The following is a 22,477-nucleotide window of genomic DNA, read 5'->3' as shown; positions in this document are numbered from 1 at the left end:
AACTGGATAGCAACTGCTTCCTCGAGGTCAGTCATGTCTGACTTTGTGTCCGTGCAAAAAACGGTTTCCCCGCGGAGAGGCTGCATACGGGCACTGGCGGTTTCCTTTAAAAACCCATTCAAATGAATGGTTTTTACAACTGACCAACAGGACGCCGACCCCTGTCCAGTTTCTCTGGGGATTAAGATGGAGACCTGGTGCACGGACACGGGCGCAAGTGTGAACGCCCCTCACCTTTCCTCTTGGTCCTGAGATGATCAACTTGTATAAACAAAACTTAAGAGTTGGGCTTAGTGAATAAAGGAAAAAGAAAAAAATGTTTCTCTTTTTCTTGTTAGGATAGCTAAGGGTATCTCAAACCAAGACACAAAGTAGGGAAGAACAAATCAGAAGCCCAAATGCCAAGTTAAAGACATTATTCCTGGAAAGTGAATACATTTGACAAAAAGTGACATATTTTTTAAATAAAGGGGAAAAATTATCAATCCCAAAGGTTAACAATTCTCAGTGATCCAGCATTCTAGAAAAATGTCCCAATTATATACAGATGGAATTGTCAGGGTCAACGGGAGATATCAGCATAGAGGAAGTGTTAGGGGAAGACTTGAATGGTGGGAAGAAGAGTGAAAATTGTTTTGCTCATCAATTATCTTTATCAGGTTTCTGAAGCTCTAGAAACATATTTCATTTATAATGTCTGAAAGTATCTGCTAATTTGGAAAATGTATATCATGTCTGTGCATTGCACCTAATGAAGGCTGCCGCGATATGGCAGTCATGACTACTACGGAATGGTATTTAGGAGAGATCACGTTTAGACCTCAGTGATCTCTATGGACTACAAGAAATATTTTTCCTGTAGAAACTGGGAAAATGATGGATAGTTATATTTTGTAGTCTAGTATGTATCATATGACTGTAATATTTACCCTTCAGTGAACTTTTTCAAATCTGTACATACTATATGTAATATAAATTTCATTTTATTGATATAGTACTTAGCAATTTGCCTAAAAAGCTACTGGACTAGATTGCAATATATAAAAGGTTTAATACATGTCTTGCTTTACTTTATTGTAGCTTCTTGCATTTCTAAAGGGGCTCTATCATTGCGAAAAGTCATTTTAACTAAGCACATACTTGCATGGTCTTTAGAAAGGCTATTCCACACCTACCTTTTGTATGTAAATCACTTCAGTAGTTTTTGAATGAGCCCTTTTATTATTCATATGCTAATTAGCCTCTTGGTGCACCCCAGAAGTCTCATCATTCATCCTCTGCTGTTCTCTCCTATGTATGTGTACAGCACAGGCTGCTGCTGATGACTCATCTCCCTGCTTGCATACACAGATAGGATAGAATAGCAGAGGGTGCACGATCAGAACTTCCTGTGCTGGCTGGAAGCTAATTAGCATATGAATAAAAAAGAAAAAAAAGGGCTCATTCAAAAACTACTGAGGCAATTTACATACAAAAGGTATGCATGTATGTGATTAGTTAAAAATGACTTTTCCCAATGATAGAGCCCCTTTAAAGGGAACCTGTTTCATTGAAAATGCAGTCCAAATTCTAGGCAACATGTTATAGAACAAAAGAAGTTCAGCATATGGATGTATAGATTAGGTTCCAAAAAAACTATTAACTTATGCATTGATGTCTATGCTCATTGTGGGTTTGGGTGAATATAAGTTATTAGTGTTCCGGATTCTTTCCCACAGATATGCATAACCAATCCGCCTAGGCCGTCCTGCTCTATAACTTGCTGAGCACCGTATATTTAGCACGAAAGGTTCCCTGTACCAATTTCAAATAAATATTTTAGGCAAAAACTCATATTATAATCTGGGATGCTTTACCCTTAGTCCTGAAGAATTACGTGGTTTGGTGTCTTAATTTCACAAATTTAGAGACATTTTTTTCAAAAGTGGGCAAAGTGGGGCGAGAAAACTGGCGTATGTTATATACCGAATCAATAATAATTAATAATAATAATAATTTGGGCATGCCTTATTCCAATTAGGGCCTTTATTAAGACTAAAGTAGGAAATGCAATTCTTAATAAATTCCCCCTTTGTCTGTATTGTAAGTGAATGCGTTGGATCTCTAGAATGAAGCCACCATGCCAGGTAATACTTTAGGGTTGTGAGGAGAACAAACAATATTTTTTTCTAGGAATAAGCACATTCTTGTTTAAAAACATCAGGATTTGTGTTCTTGAACAATATGCCAAGTCTGTGATGATGTATCCTGAGAAGTCAAGTTTGTCCGTTTTATTGGCAGCTATTTTGGCGTGAGACTTAGCAGTGTGGTTAGAAATAAGACTTGGACTGATCCTTCCATGGTCTCTTCATGTACAATATGATTTATATCACAGCCTGAGTAATGTCTGTGTTTCAAACTGAACAACTCAACCACAAAGATTATTCCACATAATATAAATATTCACTCTTAGATGTACTTGTAATAAACATTATAATGCAATGGTGTATAGGACCTATAATACACATTGAATAAGGCAATGCAGTATGCCGCAAGAAAGGCATTACCATGGGAAATTGCATGAATTGTGTTGAGGCTAGACCTGCCGTGTTTGTATTCTATTGTGTGACCAGCATATCACTGGATTATATATTTTAGAGTATCAACAAAAATCCATTAAACTTGTATCATGGACTGCAGATTCCAGATCCAGACTGTAGAATCCAGATGTCCTAGATCTAACGCCCTGAAACGCGTAGGCAACTGCTACACCATGTAGGTCAGTCTTTTTGTGAATCAATGTTGTGAGTTTTGTTTCACTTCCTACGCTGGTTATGTTGTGATTTTATGGACATTTTTTTCTATTATTAAAAGTTAAGTTTTATAAGAATTTGGAGACCACAGTGCTGGATTCTTACTCTTTGCATTGTCTTGTTACCTGGAGCGGGAGGTTGTTTTCCAGGCACAGTGTGCTTTCTCCTATTTATGATCCAAGTGGTTTAAGTTTGGGCTGTAGAATATTTCTCTTTTGCAAGGACTGACATAGGTTTCAGTTATAGAAAGTTAGAGTAAATTTGTTGGGCCGAGGTGTCCCTGCCCCGATTTGCTCACTTTTAGAAAAAGCAGCGAGACGTGCACACATTCAACAATGTGGCAGATCTTTGGCATAAAAAAGGGTTATGCACCAAAGTTGACCCAAAGTCTACTTTAGTAAATCCCCCCCCCCCCATTTGTGTCTGGGACTTTATGTATCTATGTACATAGGCACCAAAACAGCTTATAATAAACATACAGATATAACTCACAGCAAAACCACTGAAAGCCATTGGAAAAGTTAAAGAGGCCAACAAATATTTTCTTAACTCATTAAGGGGGTGTTCACACTATCATTGGTGTTCACTCAGCAGTGTCCATGGCTATTTTCCATACAACGGACACTAGCTGGTCTGTTTGCAATTTCCATTCATTTCAATGGGATTTTATCTTGTGTCCTTTAGTGTCCGTTTACAACCATGTCCGTTTTTTCAAATGGACAAAAAAATCCTACATGCAGGGCAAGTGTCCTTTTTTTTTTAACATTGAAGTTTATGGGCAACAGACATATAACGGACAGTAATTGATAGCCATCAGTTACTGTCCGTTTGCGTCTGTTACGGTAGGTGTCCATTTTTATTTTTTTTTAACGGACACCTTCTGAGCGTACACCAACAGTAGTGTGAACCCTACCTTACTGTCAAGTTAAAAATGGCCATCTGTATAAAAATGCAGCTTACAACATAAAACAAGGCATTACATTAGATTCGTTTTACAAACATTTTGTCCAGTATTTGCAAATTTCTGTTACTCCATTGACGTTTTGTGTATTATATTGATCAGAATTATAGTTTGTATGTCTTACTCTTGACTTATTTTACCAATTGTGGCTAAGATTGACAAACTATTCTTCCTTAACCAAATCCACTTCATAAGTAAATATTGTAATACTAAGAAGACTCAATGTATGAGCATTCATATAAACAGACTATAAATACAAGATGTCTTACATTAATGTAGCTCATGTAAGTTGGGATTGTAGCTTGTAAATGTTCTCATTGTTTAATCTATATATATAATAAGTACATGTTGTAATGTGTATTCTAGGCTGTACAAACAAATCCCAAAAACTAATAATGAATAGAGATGAGCGAACACTAAAATGTTCGAGGTTCGAAATTCGATTCGAACAGCCGCTCACTGTTCGAGTGTTCGAATGGGTTTCGAACCCCATTATAGTCTATGGGGAACATAAACTCGTTAAGGGGGAAACCCAAATTCGTGTCTGGAGGGTCACCAAGTCCACTATGACACCCCAGGAAATGATACCAACACCCTGGAATGACACTGGGACAGCAGGGGAAGCATGTCTGGGGGCATAAAAGTCACTTTATTTCATGGAAATCCCTGTCAGTTTGCGATTTTCGCAAGCTAACTTTTCCCCATAGAAATGCATTGGCCAGTGCTGATTGGCCAGAGTACGGAACTCGACCAATCAGCGCTGGCTCTGCTGGAGGAGGCGGAGTCTAAGATAGCTCCACACCAGTCTCCATTCAGGTCCGACCTTAGACTCCGCCTCCTCCGGCAGAGCCAGCGCTGATTGGCCGAAGGCTGGCCAATGCATTCCTATGCGAATGCAGACTTAGCAGTGCTGAGTCAGTTTTGCTCAACTACACATCTGATGCACACTCGGCACTGCTACATCAGATGTAGCAATCTGATGTAGCAGAGCCGAGGGTGCACTAGAACCCCTGTGCAAACTCAGTTCACGCTAATAGAATGCATTGGCCAGCGCTGATTGGCCAATGCATTCTATTAGCCCGATGAAGTAGAGCTGAATGTGTGTGCTAAGCACACACATTCAGCACTGCTTCATCACGCCAATACAATGCATTAGCCAGTGCTGATTGGCCAGAGTACGGAATTCGGCCAATCAGCGCTGGCTCTGCTGGAGGAGGCGGAGTCTAAGGTCGGACCTGAATGGAGACTGGTGTGGAGCGATCTTAGACTCCGCCTCCTCCAGCAGAGCCAGCGCTGATTGGTCGAGTTCCGTACTCTGGCCAATCAGCGCTGGCCAATGCATTCTATTAGCCCGATGAAGTAGAGCTGAATGTGTGTGCTTAGCACACACATTCAGCTCTACTTCATCAGGCTAATAGAATACATTGGCCAATCAGCGCTGGCCAATGCATTCTATTAGCTTGATGAAGCAGAGTGTGCACAAGGGTTCAAGCGCACCCTCGGCTCTGATGTAGCAGAGCTGAGGGTGCACAAGGGTTCAAGTGCACCCTCGGCTCTCCTACATCAGAGCCGAGGGTGCGCTTGAACCCTTGTGCAGCCTCGGCTCTGCTACATCAGAGCCGAGGGTGCGCTTGAACCCTTGTGCACACTCTGCTTCATCAAGCTAATAGAATGCATTGGCCAGCACTGATTGGCCAGAGTACGGAATTCGGCCAATCAGCGCTGGCCAATGCATCCCTATGGGAAAAAGTTTATCTCACAAAAATCACAATTACACACCCGATAGAGCCCCAAAAAGTTATTTTTAATAACATTCCCCCCTAAATAAAGGTTATCCCTAGCTATCCCTGCCTGTACAGCTATCCCTGTCTCATAGTCACAAAGTTCACATTCTCATATGACCCGGATTTGAAATCCACTATTCGTCTAAAATGGAGGTCACCTGATTTCGGCAGCCAATGACTTTTTCCAATTTTTTTCAATGCCCCCGGTGTCGTAGTTCCTGTCCCACCTCCCCTGCGCTGTTATTGGTGCAAAAAAGGCGCCAGGGAAGGTGGGAGGGGAATCGAATTTTGGCGCACTTTACCACGTGGTGTTCGATTCGATTCGAACATGGCGAACACCCTGATATCCGATCGAACATGTGTTCGATAGAACACTGTTCGCTCATCTCTAATAATGAATACAATACTAGAACAAATCTAATGTAACCACTGAGACCAGGGAAAACATTATGCAAGATAGTCAAATCCATTGTAGTACTTACAGTTTAGGCTTAGAAGGCACTGGTGGTGGTTCTTTGGTCGGGGAAGCTAATGGCGGAGGAGATGTGACAGTACAGAACTGGCTCTCTTGATTCCCGTTTACACCATTTACACCATTATTAGTGTGAACACCATTACTTTTCCGCTCCAGGGTATTAAGTTGCAGATTACTTCTTTCCACATTAGGCTTGGAGTCTAGATGACTGGGCTGAAAACACTCCAATGTTTTCTTTGATGGCATTTCAAGACCACTAGTTTTAGCTGCTGTTGGAGAATAGGATGAATGTTTCTGGAAATCGTAACCACTAATCTCTCCACTTGACACATCACTTCTGGTCCGCTCATTATTTGCTATGAACAAGAGAAAAGATGTATGTAAGGTACAAAAAATGATTCACCTTAAAATAACATGGACGCCTTCCAGAACTTCCACTGTTCCAGTAATAAGTTCATCAAATGTATATTCAGAAAGAAAAGAAGAATTCTCTGGTTTATTCTATCCATGTATCAAAAAAGAACTAGAGACTAGTTATTTCATGAGTATCATGGTCTTCAGGTACTTCATGGTCTCCGGTCATACAGTATATTCATGCCACTCTGTCTGCCATCGGGAATGAGCTATATTTCTAGCTAATGATATTATGTTCCCATCCCTTAGTTATTGTAGGACTAGGTCTACTGCATTTAAGGTCTTCTTGCTTCCACAGGACAATGTGTTGTGCCTTTCATAACATCCAGAAAGCTTGATGTTGCTTGAACCTCTATAGTCTAATAAAATGCTTAATAACTACTTAATTTTACACAAAAACAACCCAACAAATAATATCCACATTAAAGAGGACCTTTCATGGTTTGGGCACAGGCAGTTCTATATACTACCTGGAAGCCGACAGTGAGATGAATTCAGCGCACTGTCGGCTTTCCCCATCTGTGCCCCAGGTAAAGAGCTATCGGTGCCGGTACTATAGCTCTTTACAGTCATAAGGGCATTCCTGACAGTCTGTCAGTTACGTCCTTCTCCACAGCAGCGCCTATTGCGCTGTACAGTGTGAGCGGGGAGGAACGCCCCCTCCCTCTGCTCACAGTGCTCGTCCATAGACGAGTACTATCAGGAGGGGGCTTTCCTCCCCGCTCACAATGTACAGTGCGATAGGTGCTGCTGTGAAGAAAGACGTACCTGACAGACTGTCAGGAACGCCCTTCTGACTGTAAAGAGCTACGGTACTGGCACCGATGTTTCAATTAGAAAATAGAATATGTATCAGTATCATATTTCAATTAGAAAATAGAATAAATGTGTAACATCTTTGCCCATCCGGGCGTTGGTGTCATCATCCGGCCGCACGCTGCGGCGCAGGAGATGTGTTCGGTTGTAATTTATTCCGTTGGGTTCTCCTTGCACTGTCTGAACACTGCCCTATTCTTTACCTTGGTAATTGATTTTCCACCACACCCATCTCCTTCACCTTCAGTTTGCTCTGATATTCTAATGGTTAATCTGGCCTTGCCCTGTGATTGACAGCCTGCCATCCTGTCATCTCCATGGGCAGGTTCTTCCTCCCTATTTAGCCTTGGCTCCCAGTCACACCAATGCTTGCTATTGCCTTGTGCATACTTGCTTTTTACTGTCTCTGTTTTGATTACTCTATTATACTAGACCTTTGGCTTTTCTCACTGACTTCTCTTTTTGTACTCCGATTTGGTACTGCATTGCCCGACTGTTACTGACCCTTGGCTAAGTTGACTTCCCATTGTTGTTGTTCGTCTTGTCTGCGTTTTGTGTGTCACATATTCAGGGAGGGACTGTCTTCGTGGTTGCCGCCTATTACTTAGAATAGGGCCTGGCAATAGGAAGGGACAGTTGGGGGCATAAAGCTTAGGGCTCACTGTCTCTTGTGTCCCCGTTCCAGGGTTCCCTAACACTGCCTAACAAAATTATATAAAATAATAAAATGCCAAATTGGCTTTACATCTATATATACAGTAGATCGACACAAACAGTAATGTCAAGTGGTAGTAATAAAATTTTGATAATGGTCAGATCAAAGAAATAGGACTTGTGTAACATTGCATTTAGCACTACAGTCTAGCATAAGACGGCAATTGCATGCAGTTGTGTTTTGGTTAATAGGCCGCCTAGGATATCTACCCTAGTGTGTCTGTATATATGTGTACACATTTGCATCAGAGGTGCTCCATTGTCCGGCTGGGGACTACGTGTACGGCACTGCAGATTACATTGACATTATAGAAATAATAATGGGTAATAAGATAACATTTTCCCTGTTCCCATCTTAGCGAAATACTTCAGAATGACATCTAGATAATGGATTATCCAGACATCCTTTTTAGCTGGGATAGATTATGCCAGTATAACCCAGAGAAGATGGCTTAGACAGGGCAGAAGATGGATCACCAAGGATATAAAGAATGCGATACTGATAGTTAAACAAACCCAGCATGCATGTTGACTCCTCCAGACTTTACATTAACATTACCACATGACAAATATTCCCCTTGGCTTCAGATAGTGTACAGTACCTACTAAATTATTTTGCTACTGGCTTGATAAAATATTAGCTTTTTATGGTCACTTTTAAAGGGAGTACATCAGAAGAAAAGATAGCTTAGAAAGCCCCCACATAATATTCTAGATAATGCCATAAACAATACACTGTGGTCAGAATATACTGCCATAGTCTTTACTGTTACCAAAGTGCTGCTCTGCAGCCATTGGAGCAGTCAGTAAAGAATCATATGATAAATATATTTAATACTGATAGGAAAAAGAGCAAGACAGCAGCAACTAAATATAAATCTTCCCCGAGATACAAGGCAGAGACCAGGTCTTCCTCCAAGTCTTCCGCTGGCATCTTTAAGTGATGGAGCAATTTCTTGGTGCCCAAACCACTACTATGTATCAGCCCACACAGGACCTTTTTCAAGTGCTCTAACAAATAGTATATGGTCTGGGTGTCATTATATTTAGTACTATCTTCAAGTAACTTACAGTGGTTGTTCCAATAGTAATCTGACCAATAGGTCTGACCTGCTGGCCCTCTATGATCATGAGAACAGGTTCCAGTTGAGTAGATACACTTCTGCCCAATATAGCTTTGTGGCCCTTTACGTTTGGCTTTTCTTTTGCAGTCTCATAGAGTTGAATTGCTCATGTTCTACTGGTGCTCCATTTAAATGGGACCACATGGTCCCCTAATCTTGTGATCATAAGGGCTGCAGAGGCTGGACCCTCACCGGTCAAACTGTTTTCACCTTTCCTTTGTAATCTTGGAAAAGACATTTCTTACATAAACTTCTTTTTATAGTTACATATTCCCCAATAGGTAGTATGAACAATGTTTGGTCTGAGAAGCCATAGGCAAGTCATCATATGGTGTATCGTTTCATAGTATTAAAGCAAAACATTTTGCCTAAGAACCAAAGGTTCTAGAGAGGAAACACAGTGATAGATGCCTACGTATGAAATATTGTGTTAAAATTTAGATCTCATATCCCTTATCATAAAACAAAAAATGCAAATGTGAAAATAGCCAAAAAATGAAATACATCAGAGATTGTCTCTACTTTATGTCTGTACTCAGACTACCAGGTCTGCCCTTAGCACCGTATTCCTTCACTTCCAGACAGGCCATGATGGGCAGTTATTGTCCTTTGTTCCACTTCATTAATGTTAGATTTAACAACCTCAGCTTGGTGGTAAAGGAGGAAACTTGCCGAAAGACACATTGACAGATGAAGCAGTAGCCTAAACTACGATAACTGGGATATCACTGTCAATATGAGGAAGCTATAAGAGGGGTTTGAAATGACATACCAGAAAGCACGGTCAGCTGTGCGCTACAGGTCACTGAGCCATAGTCATTCCTCGCTGTGCACGTGAACATACCGGCATCTTCTGGAAACGTCTCTGCAATCACCAGTGTACAGATCTCCTCTGAAGAACATAAAAAGCAGATGTTAAAGCCATTACCCTGAATTAGTGCTTTATGATTGCTGTACCACAGCGACGTATCTGATCCCTTGACCTAAAGCTTACACTCTAATACACGCCAATAAACAGGCTACATAAAACACTATAACATTTACACACTACAAATAATAATCTCTACGTTGCGGGGATAGCCAGCTGCGTTTTCCATTAATAACTTCTCTTTTTTAGATTTTGCTGACAAATGCATCTTATTTCTGTCTTCAAATTAACTTTCCTGGCACACCGCGATTCAGAACAGTCCTATAAATAATTTGACTTACATTATATGCTCATTTCCTCCATTTATACTATATACAGGCTCAGGCTGCATTTTCCACTACTTATTATTCTGAGTCAGCCCTGTACCCATTGAGATCTGAGGATAATATTGATATATTGTCATTATATAGTTGGCTCGGCAATCTTTAATACCTTCTCTGCCCCATAAAAATAATGTAGGTACAAGGCAGTTGTAGATGTTGTAGTCTGCTCTACACGTAATATGTAATGTATTTGTCTTTAGTCCAAATCTTTCCATCCATACCATTTATAAAGTACATGGAAAACTCTTTCTACGCAACTCCATGCACGTCATATAATATTTCCCATTAAGATTGCTGAGTTCCATGTTATTAAACTGTTGCAGTAGTGTTAAGGTCAAGATGTGGTATCACTTACTGCTGACTCAACAAAGCCATGCTAGCAATGAGCAAATCACTTATCCAAACAATTTGATGGTCTATGCAGAGGACAATCTGTGTACTTGCCCAAGGCAGCGATCATGTAAGGCAAGATAAGGAGAAGGGCAGAGGTTCACATTCAAGAAGCCACAATCACAAGTCCACAATCGCTAAACAAGCAACACAAGTTTTATTTCAGGACAATTTGTATATAGGTGTATGATGTTTCACAGAGGTTAGCGCCAATGCCTGGTCGGACTGATTAGATTTGTGTTAACTATGGTATCATCTGACATCTTGAGCTGATAATTTCAGAGGACTATTACTGGGTTTCATGCCCATTTTAATGTCACATAAATGGGATACAACAAAAATTTCAGAATTCTGGATGTAAGAAATATTTTGTCCTTTATTTTTAGTTGTAAATTTCTTTGGTGTGTGAGATGGCTCTGGTACATATTTAGTGGTGCCAGACAAGCTGCCAATTTGAGTTTAAGAAATATACCATTGTTTGGCTATTCCTCCAGATCTTGCCTATAACATACATTTTTGGCTTGGAGGAGTATACATGTCTTCCTAATGGAGATAGGTAGTTGCTGGCATTTATGGTGGCAGTTTATAGTCCCTGAAAACAAAAGGATGTTTGTGCCATATGGCACCATTTCTGCTAATAAAAACTGAAGACAAGGACAGTCAAAGGGGTTGTGCCATTACAGACAGGATAGGGAATAAGTGTTATATCGCTGGTGGTCTGATCACTGGAACGTCCAGTGATCAGAGTACAGGGAGCCAAAAGCCCCATGGAGCTGCTAAAACTTCAATCCCTAATAGCCCTGTGGCATTGAGTGGAGTGCTGCTCATAGAGGATGGAGAGGGAATTACGGTTCCACCTTCCTCTGATTGCTGGGGGTTGGACCCACAGTGGTGTGACTCTTATTCTCTATCTTATGGGTAGGGGATATGTATTTGTAATGGCAAAACCCTTTGGGCCTTGGACAAAAGATTGCACCGAGCCCCAGAAGACTTTAGTTACGCCACTGTGTCAGACACTTCTAGAAATGCCTTACCTTCCATAGGGATTGGGTATGTTAAAATCGAAAATGTTCTACCCTTTTTTTTCCAACTTCTAAAAATCACATAAAGGTTAGGTGGCCCCATACATATTAGTTATTGACCATTCCTGGCAAAATTGACAGGTTGAATCAAATTCTAATATATACAACCTCCTTTAGAGAAATAACCAAAAGGTGTCTCCTAGATGTCTATATCTTGATATTATCTCTCACCCCAGAGGTTTGCACAGAATCTGCCCATACATTACACAAAGTTAATAATTGCAGGTAAGTGGTTTTACGTAATAAGTAGAATATATGAGTCTCTGTGAATAAGGGGCTTCTCCTAACAATGCAATTATCTACTTTAGATTATATCAGTTGCCAAACAAGCCTGACAAGCAGTTTGCTTTAGTCCTGGGGTCATGCATGGTTGCAGCCAATATAGTGTAGTGTAGCTTTCATGTAAATGTCTAGCATGTGAACTTTGGTATCACTAAGAAAAGGTAAAGGCAATTGTCTAACTAGCGCTAGAGCTAAGAATAATAAGAGCAGATATGGTTTATACATTACAATAAAGTTCTTCCCCGTTTATCTAATAAAACCACTTTTCTTATTGCATGTCACCGAGAAGACAATACTCGGCAGAAATCTGATAGGCCCTGTTTCTAGACAACTGAGTAATGGGTAAAAGCAGGAACAGCTGGCCAATGATTCATTATTTTTCCCCTACAACCTCCGCTTTGAAGAGTTCAATCAGCATTGTGTCAAAAGAAGCATAAAAGAGAACAGATCAGGTAATATGACAAACTGGGATGTTAGCCTTAAACAACTGGACTGTTTATTAAGTCACAAAACAGGCTGTGATACGGTGCGATTTCCGTCTAGACAGAACGAGTGGAGAATACATTAGCCAGAGGAGAAAATGCTGCTGTTACTTGGGATCCCCAAGCTCTGTGTATGTGCGGGCGTGTAGGGATACTTGTAAGGACAGCACAGTAAACCATGAGTTACGTCTGTGAGGAAATCACTCCCTAAGGCAACAATAACATGGCTTTATGAATGAGCTGTTTGCTGTAAGATTTTTTTAATGTATGACACATACGTGTTCGTGATGAGTAGTGTGAAAAATATGGCTCTTATTGTACATAAATCATTCATTCTGACTTCAGGAAATTCATTTGTGTAAGGTATCTATAAGCATATTATTACACGGTATTTATTTAGTACAGACATTAAAAAAATCTTTTTTATCTGTGTTCCTTGTGTTTTTTCTGTTATATCTTATGTGTAGGGATATACAGTAGTACAGTACAGAAACACTGGGAAGATAAGAAAATGCGTTAGTTGTGTATACATTTTGTTACAACCTTGGGTCCTACTGAAGGCAGTAAAACCTATTAGGCACGTATACGCCGTGTGAGATTTTGAGCACCGTATATGCTCCCATTGATTTCAATAAGAGCCTGGATCGTATACGCCATGTTATTTTGCAGCCGCGATTTTGCGGCCGCAGAATCATGGCCTCAAAATAACGCAGCGTATACGAGACTAACTCCCATTGAAATCAATGGGAGCGTATACTGCGCTCAAAATGAATGCACCCTTACAGATACGAATGTAGGTTGCGTTTATGGACCATTACTACCCAACTACAGTACCAGCTCCAGCCTCTTACGACGGCAATACACATTAGTCTAAAGTCGACAAACATTGATAATTTCAACCAAAACGATTGTCTGTTAGGTAAAGTTTACCAGTTAATGGTCATATTAGCTGACCAGTGACAGACTATCATAACTTAGATGTCAGCTGAGTATAAAAGTTGTGTCTGATATCAGATCTTTCCATTAGATCAGGAACACACGTTGCGCACTTGGTGAAATCATCATCAGCGCATACATTGTCAAGTACAGCAATGGTGGATGAGAAATAAGCACATCCCTTCCATGCAGTGCAGATAAAATCCAAAAAGAAAAAAGTGTCTTGTAGTGTGGGTCTTGAACACGCAACATGTCAACATTCGTATATCAATGGTTTTCAGTCTTTGCAATGCAAAGGTGGAAAGCCAATGACAGCCGCATGGAAATCTCAGCTCAAAGCTACAGAAAAAGCAAGACATTTTCATTTGCCATGTATGGGCCAACTATGGATACCAGCTATGGACACCTAGCAGCGGACCCAAGACTTGTGGCCAAGTAATGGTACTGTAAAGAATCCGTGTCTAAGTCACTTTCTTTACCAAGCTATAACAAAGGCTTTAAATATACCTAGCCATTATTCTTCTGTATTTTCATCATAAATTAACCAAATCAGTACCCAAAGTGACGCTTTCTGGTAAGTGACAGCTGAACAGGCCATAAAAAGCATTTTATTGAAGGTGAAATTGAACACAGTGATTCTAGGTCATGGTCAATACTGTTCTAGAAGTGAACCATGTAGAACAGACATGTGTAATAATCCCTAGCACATCAATCCACAAGTTGCTCTGAACAATTCATAGGCACAATGCTCATTTACTAAAAGGGCATTTATAAGGATCAACAGCAAACAGACATTGCTGTCAACACTTAAAGGTTTGCATACAGGCTTGAAAGTCATTCATACATCATCCACCTGCGTGAACAGGCTTCGCTGTAGCACCATATGATATGGGTGCTTGGCCTGAGAGGTCAAAATGCCAGGTTATTTCAATCTGACCACCCACGTGAGTGTCCAAGAAAAACAGCCATGCTGTTGATTGAAGTGATGAGTTGAACAGGATCAGGCCATGTGTAGCCTAGTCATTCTGTACTAGGAAGAGATATGCTATATGGGTTTCTAGGGACTGTCGTAAATTATGAACTCAGATTTCGTTTAAGGCTAGTTTAACATTACCAGCCCGACAATTTACCTTGGATTCCAGCACGGTCTAGATGTAGACCTGATCTGGGACTGGTAAAAAAGGACACGTTTTGCTCTATTTTTAACAACAGCTACATTATATTTCTGCACGTCTGTTAGATCTACCCATGTATACATTTCAAAGAATGAATTCATGTATTAATTTTAGTCTGGGTTACATACCCCTCTCCAAAGTGTGCAGACAAGGTAATATCATAATATAGGATATTATAGAATACACAGACAGATAGCAATGAATTTAAGTTCCTTTTAAGGCCTGCTTCACATCTGCGCATGGATTTCTGTTATGGGAGTCCTCTTTGGGACAGCCCCCGAACCGAAACCTAATCTGCATAAAAAGTGGTTACCTAATCATACCTGTGGACCCCATAGACTATAATGGGGTCCATGTAGTTTCCACATGAAAAATGCAAAGAGAAAAGCTCTGCTTGCAGGACTTTTCTCTCCACAGTTTTCATGCGGAGAAGGGAATGGAATGGCCAGTACTCAGATGTGAACCGGGCCTAAGGTATGTAAAATAATGTAACAAACAGAACATTTACATGTTTTCACCCATATCATAAAAACATACTGATAGGTAGATTGGTTTGCTATTATCAGCCTCTGTGTGTTTGAGATAGAGAATTTACATTGTGGGTGTAAAGTTGTGTATATCTGCTTTATATATTTGGCTGTGCTTTTTATATCTCACTGTACACTGATGATGCTGTTTATCACTGTGTATATGGCCGTGATTTATTGCACTGTATAATGTGACATTATAATTGTATTTTCAGAGTCACTGCAACTTTTTTGCATGTTGGTGCAATAACTAACCAAAGAGGTGGAATCCAGGGCGTGCATTGCTTGTGCTGCAGCAGGTACCCTTTGCACGTCATCTCCTGTGCTTTCTTTGGTCATATCTTTGCAACTACATGAGTAAAGGGGTAACTGAATGCCCTGTCCTTGGGTAGTTATAGAGATGAGGGATGAGGAAGTGGTTTTGGCCCCTACTACTTACATGGGTACCACTATTATATAGGCAAGATATATATATATATATATATATATATATATATATATATATATATATATATATAATAAAAATGAATTCTTATATATATATATATATATATATATATATATATATATATATATAATGTGCAAATTGTGTGAATTATTAAAAGCTTACCAGGTTCAGATGCACAGCGTGGCTCTGTTAGATGGAAACAAAAATTCAATAAATAATGTTTTAAGGCTTACTAAAATACATATGAGCTAAACAAGGTTGCATAACAAGGTTGGCTTCAATATAGAAATGGTTGTCATGATGAGAATCCCGATAGAAAAAACTAGTTCTGTGATTTCAGATAGGAAATTTCTCTCTCTAGATACCAGTATCATTTCTAACATTTCCTAGCAATGGTTATTGGGTAGAAGCCTTACAGTTATTAGATGAGGGCCACAGATTGCAGATATGGAGTGGTCTACACACCGCTCCTTGTGAAATGTAGTAAATCTCAGACGTGTGCGCACACAAAGAGAATACTCTTAAAGCATGCTTATAATAACAAACAGTTAACTACTTTCCTGTCTGCTTGTTAGAGACCTATAATACAATGTGTAACCTCCCAACCTCTCCAGGAGCACAGAGATTAGAGAGCAGAACAATGAGCACTTGATGAGTGTGTTCCCCAGTATACATATACAGGATAATAATGTGTGAATGGAAATGATATATGAAGTCCCGGGGGACAACATGAGCTTGCCACTTTCCTGCTTCAGAAGCAAACACTCATGTTTTCTACTTGAGAATTCAGTGTTTGGGTTTTGAAGAAGTTACAGACAGTGAAACTCCATAGTCTCGTAGCTAATAGTCTAATAGCAGGGGCTCGGATCATTTTGAAATACACAAAAAAAAAATGGAAAAACTTTCATGTACCTTGATGGGGTTATCCCAATACGTTTATGTCTATAGGTCCCCCATGATCACTAGAATGGAGGGGGGGGGGGGTCGGGTATCTGGGGTCAAGCATAGAGACATTTGAATGAACCAGTGATGGACCTACAGCTATTCTAAAAATTCTATAGATCTAACAGACCAAATTCGGCAACCTCTGTCAGCCCCATTGACTGTGAATGGCAGTGAACTTGCTCATCTACTGCTCCATTCTAACTCCCCCTCATTACAGTTATGTAGTTAGGAGGAACAGGGGGCTCAGGACCACAATTTAGTGATTGTTAAGGGTCTCAGTATGATCCCCAGCGATCACAAATTTATCACGTACCCCGTGAATAGGTGGTAACTGTTGATAATGGGACAAACCTTTAAAGGGAGTCTAACACCAGAACCTGCAGATAGATAGGTTCAGGGTCCAACAAATGGCACCACTATTCATCTATACAATAGCTCATAACTGGTCCCCAATCTTCCAAGCAGGGTAGGATACACAATAACATATACTCTTCATTAAAATAAATGGGAGTTACGGAAACTGCAAACTGTCCTGTTTTATTTTCTACAGAAAGGATAACCCACTGTAAAGTTATTAATCTGACCATACAAGCATTTCTATGGTGGAACAGTTGATCTTTTTTTTTAATATTTGCCATTTTGGGTAATCAGTCTCTTTATTTAACATAAATGTTGTTTTATGACTTAGTCTTACTTTTCTGTAGAATCCTGAAGTCTGGAGAATCCTGAATTTCTGTTCCTTGTCTAAACCATTTGACATTTACAGGGGGTGAGCCCTTTACCCTGCACTCCAGGACCACAACTTGACCTTCAGATGCTGTCAGGCTCTGGAGTTCCTAAGTTTCAAAAGAAAGAGATTATATGTCAAACAAAGCAATCTGGTGTACTTATGTTCATGAAGAGCTTCAGGGTTGTGGTCTGCCCAAGGAGTCAAAGGTCAAACATCTCAGAATAGTGCAGCATTATCGCTATATTTCCCAAAGTATGGGTTAAGAGAGTGAGAAACCTCTTGAGGGTAACACTATATTGTTAGAAAAGATTAATTTCTATAGTGGTAAAGATATTAATGTTATATACACTCTGTAGATGTCATAGATATATACACAAACAATCAGACCTCTAATCATTGGGGGCAACCTACCCATGGTTGTCTATTTATCTTATGAATATAGCGCCATTGTGTTCCACAGTCAGGTATTGACATCACTCACTGTGCCTAGTAGGACTCACAATCTAAATTCCCTATGAGTATGTCTTTGGAAGGAAACTCACACAAACACAGGGAGAACATAGCTCCAGACGACATGTAGATGTAGTGCGAAAGTGAAGCAATAAGTGGCCATGACTTACTGCTTAGCTCAGATTTAGAAGCATTTATGAAACGTGAAGCCTTCTTTTTTTTTATTTCACACCACCCTGGCCACACTTTGGGTTCCCAGTGACCCTGGAAAGCTCCTTTAAGAAGATCTATCACAGAAGCTTGAGTTTAGCTGTTGGTTGATAATTTTAACAAAATACTCCAAAAAGTTATGACAACTATAAAAAAGTAATATCTACAGTATTCTATATGTTATCCGGCAAGGTATTTTGAGAATGCCTTGTACAGGGAATTTTAGTGATCCAGTAGAAAGTTTTTATTGCAATAAGATCTGAATCCTAGGCAGTATGTACTGCACAAATATGTCACTGGACACCAGCCAGCTAACACTACATATGCCGTCAGATTTGTTGGTATTAGTATTATGATATAGAAAGGGTTTTCGGCAACAGGAACTTGCAATCTTATTAGGACTGATGATGCACGTTACAAATAAGAATTGGATGAAAATCTGCTTAATCCTGCCAAAATCCTCAATCAGGACAGGAAGTTTTCTTTCATCATGCAAATGATCCAAAGCACATTGCAAGAGCAATACTGATGTACATGTCCTTGAGTGGCTGAGCCCTCTCCTGTCCTTAATTTCCTCAAGAACTGGTGTGAACACGACTCCAATTACCTAAAACCTTCTTGGATTCTAAATCGTGGAAACTTCCATCTTGTGAGAATATTCATTAGTAGAATAGAAGACATGGGTTTGATTAAAATGTCAAGTTGTTTTACTTGCCTTTTTTTTTTTTTACTGTAATAGCATTGGTGATTTTCATGATGGTCTGCACAGTACCTAGTGATTTTATATACTGTACTATTCGTCCATTTATCTTTACAGTATAATACAATAATGACAAACTATAGGCATATTTTTTTCTGTTACTTATATTTTCTATACTTCCTTTAGGTCTTTCATACTTCTCCGATGGATTTTTTTTCTTTGTAATATCCGGCAAATAAAAAGATTGGCGTACTAGGGCTTGACAGGGTAACATAAGAAATTCTGGGCAACTGTGCATCATCTAGGAGTGGTAAGTCAAAAAGAACTGTATATACTGTATCTATTGTGAGAAGGTGATAGAGTGCTGGAGTCCAGATATATGAACTCCAGGTTTTGACATATGTGTCGTCCAGGGTGGATCTGGAGTAGGCTTCAGCCCAGGTATAGATCCTTGGGCCTAACCCTTTTCCTCTTCACTAACACCATCTTTGCCAATAAATGATTCAGGGCATAAAAAGTTTGTGATTATATGTAACCCTTTTGTTCTTTTCCTTGCATTCATTTTTCCATTGTTCCTTTTTGCCCTCCCTTTTATGATGTAAAACAGTGTTTCGCCAACTGCGAGGCTATACACACTGTTGAGGTGCACCACAGTTGTTGGTGAGGTCTGGCTCAGGATAGTTATAATAGAAGTCATATGTTGTTTGTTCCTGCTCCATGACATTTTCTCTGCTGCAATGATATTCAACACTGTTGTGGCTTGGAGCTTGACCATTGATCTCCATCAGGGCCGGCTCCAGGTTTTTATGGGCCCTTGGGCGACAGAGCCTCAGTGGGCCCCCTTGTAAAGGAGGTGGGGGAGTCGAGACACTGTGCGTTGCAGATGAAGCGAGTGACGTCATGCAGGAGTGTGGCGTCACCAACGCCATACCTCCCAATCTTTTAAAGAGTAGAAAGAGGGGCAAAACGTGCGGCGCGCTCTGCGCGCTGCGGCAAATTTAGTTCCACCCACTTTTATGTTGATTCCACCCATTCTCATTCATTTATTATGTGCTCCTACACAGTATAATCCTCCTACAGTCACCCGTAAATTATATGGCCCCCTCCATCTCTCCCCCAGTTTCATATACACCCTTCCTCTGCCCCCAGTTTCATGTCCCCCCCTCCATCTCTGTCCCCAGTTTCATCACGTTCTCCCCCTTCATCTGCCCACAGTTTAATGTCCCCCGTCTCTGCCCCAGTGTCATGCCGTCCTCCCCCCCTTCATTTGCCCCCTCAGTTTCATTGGGCCCCCTCCATCTCTGTCCCCAGTTCCATGCCGTTCTCTCCCCACCCCCTCCATCTGCCCCAGTGTCATGCTGTTCTCCCCCCCTCCATCTGCCCCAGTGTCATGCTGTTCTCCCCCCCTCCATCTGCCCCAGTGTCATGCTGTTCTCCCCCCCTCCATCTGCCCCAGTGTCATGCTGTTCCCCCCTCCCCTTCATTTGCCCCCCAGTTTCTTTGGGCCCCCTCCATCTCTGTCCCCAGTTTCATGCCGTTCTCTCCCCATCCCATTCATCTTCCCCAGTGTCATGCCGTTCCCCCCCTCCCCTTCATTTGCCCCCCAGTTTCATGGGCCCCCTTCATTATGTTTCACCTTAATATGTAATGTAATACAAAACAAACACTTACATCACTCACCTTCTATCACTCACCTTCCCTCGTTCCCCCGATGCTCCTCTCTAGTCACATACGCGATGCAGGAGCTGTGAGATCAGCTCCTGCTTAGCTCTGGACCGGCTTGCGTGTGTAGGCGTGATGCGATGACGTCATCGCGCCTACACACGCAAGCCGGGGCCGGAGCTTTAAAGCAGGAGCTGATCTCACAGCTCCTGCATCGCGTATGTATTTCAGCTCATCGGCGGACGGACGCCGATGAGCTGAAATTGTGACAGGCAAGTGCCGGGGGGCCCCCAGAGGCTCTGTGGGCCCCGGCACTGCCCGACTATGCCTTGCGCTGACGCCGGCCCTGATCTCCATGTTCTGGTTGGTGAGGCTCCAGTAAAAAAAGCTTGACAATAACTGCACTCCACTTTGGAAAAGAGTCTTCAAAGACCCACAGAGGCTGCTTTACCTGTTTGCTATACCCTGGGAAAATCTGTTGTCGCCTAATGTTTATCTATGAGAATGTAGAATAACTGGATTGTCCAGCTTTTGTCATTGTCTGAGCCCCAATAATTCCAAGTCCATTTGAGTCATATAGAAATCAGTTTTGTTCTTTTAGAAAGTTATCAAGGTCTGGCTTTATAATGGAAAGATCTCAATGTGTTACTGATGTGGGTATTGCCTGAGTTGTAGTCCCGATCAATATCCCTGAGTTTCTCTGGTATCAACTGAATATAATCTTAAAATGATATTATTTGTGTACTTGTAAAACAAGGACTATTGTTATCAAAGCCTATTGTTATGATACTGTAATTTCAAGTCAGAACAAATCTGAATATGTCTTACTAGTCTATTCACATCAAAATACAACAAAGCTTATTAAATCTTCCATTTACATAATATTCAACCACTGAAACACAAGCATGGTTAGCTTGAAAAACAACTCCACGTAAGAGGTAAATAACCATGAAGTGCTTTACATACTGTACTCACATATCAGAACAGATGGGAACTTTGTGTAACTATTACTACTGTTGTAATGTCAGATGTATGATACATTGCTTACAAATCCCTAAACAAAAAAATCAAAGAAAAAAACTACTCCAAATACCATCAAAAAATTGTATCGCTGATATGGATCTGAAAACACAACTTGAAATAATGCATATGTATCCTACTTTACCCTATAAATAGCAAATTCACAAATCCATACCTTGGTAAAGGAAGGAGGAGCGTATGTGGAAGAACCGGAGCCATCATTACGATACAAATAGGACGTGGGACTCTGGATCTGAGAGAAATTAGGAATCATTTAGGAACATGCATTGGAGAGTATATAGGATTAATATTTCTGTCTGTAGCGATGTATATAAACCAAACCCATATAATTATATATGATACTTACCTGCTGAACAGGAATAGATATTGGCTGCATTATTGCAGTGGTTATCCCACATTTTGGTGATGATGGTCCTATGGTCAGGGAAACAGAGGTGGTTTTCTTTTGTGCCCTGGAAGAATAAAACAAATATAGGTTTGTGATATTGGAATTGATATACATGGCCATCACTGTTCCATCTAGGCTATACAGCAATGAGCCTATGCAGCCTAGACGTATTCCTGTAGACTCTGTGATCAGATAGAATGCTCTTGAATTCTGCTTGATCCAAGAGAGAACTGTGCAGATCTGCAGTTAAAGCTGCTTGGCCCTTCCATACAGTTATCTCTACAGTCAGTGGAGACGGGGAACTGAATTATCAGTGTTCAGCTTCAGTGAGCAACTAGTGAACCACAGGTACACTGCATTTGCCCTCCACTGACCTCCACCAGGAACCTTAAATTTGACCATCTAACTGTCCTAGACCGCCAGGATTTCTTATATTAACCATTTCCCTGCCCTAGACTTCGAGCAATACTGTGATTAACACTCTCACTGCCATAGACCAAGGATACTACAAGTGACTGCTTCATTTCCATAGACTACTAAGGATGCAAACATTAATCCATTCAATGCCCTAGATCATGAAAGATTCTCATATTAATCTTATCACTGCTCAAGACCAGTGGAGGTACTGGAATTAAGCCCTTGACTGCCCTATGAGGGAGTAGTACCCAGTTCCCAAACTGCAACACACCCTAGAAACA

The 22,477-nt window shown here is 40.7% G+C and overlaps 1 protein-coding gene across 1 annotated transcript in view; it reads right to left on the bottom strand.

The window, feature by feature from the left end:
* Window positions 1-22,477, bottom strand: part of PALLD (palladin, cytoskeletal associated protein) — a 247,199-nt gene that overhangs the window by 116,633 nt on the left and 108,089 nt on the right. The window contains exons 5-10 of the mRNA XM_075258140.1: window positions 21,738-21,843; window positions 21,546-21,623; window positions 17,293-17,434; window positions 15,816-15,839; window positions 9,853-9,972; window positions 6,020-6,368 (exon numbers count right to left, since the gene is read on the bottom strand). Of these exons, the coding sequence (XP_075114241.1) occupies window positions 6,020-6,368; window positions 9,853-9,972; window positions 15,816-15,839; window positions 17,293-17,434; window positions 21,546-21,623; window positions 21,738-21,843 (819 nt within the window). The remainder of the gene's footprint in view (window positions 1-6,019; window positions 6,369-9,852; window positions 9,973-15,815; window positions 15,840-17,292; window positions 17,435-21,545; window positions 21,624-21,737; window positions 21,844-22,477) is intronic.

This window comes from Leptodactylus fuscus, chromosome 1, assembly GCF_031893055.1.
Source record: "Leptodactylus fuscus isolate aLepFus1 chromosome 1, aLepFus1.hap2, whole genome shotgun sequence".
NCBI classification, from domain to species: domain Eukaryota; kingdom Metazoa; phylum Chordata; class Amphibia; order Anura; family Leptodactylidae; genus Leptodactylus; species Leptodactylus fuscus.
Note: the sequence above shows the minus strand (reverse complement) of the source record. Positions and strands in the feature narration are given on the sequence as shown.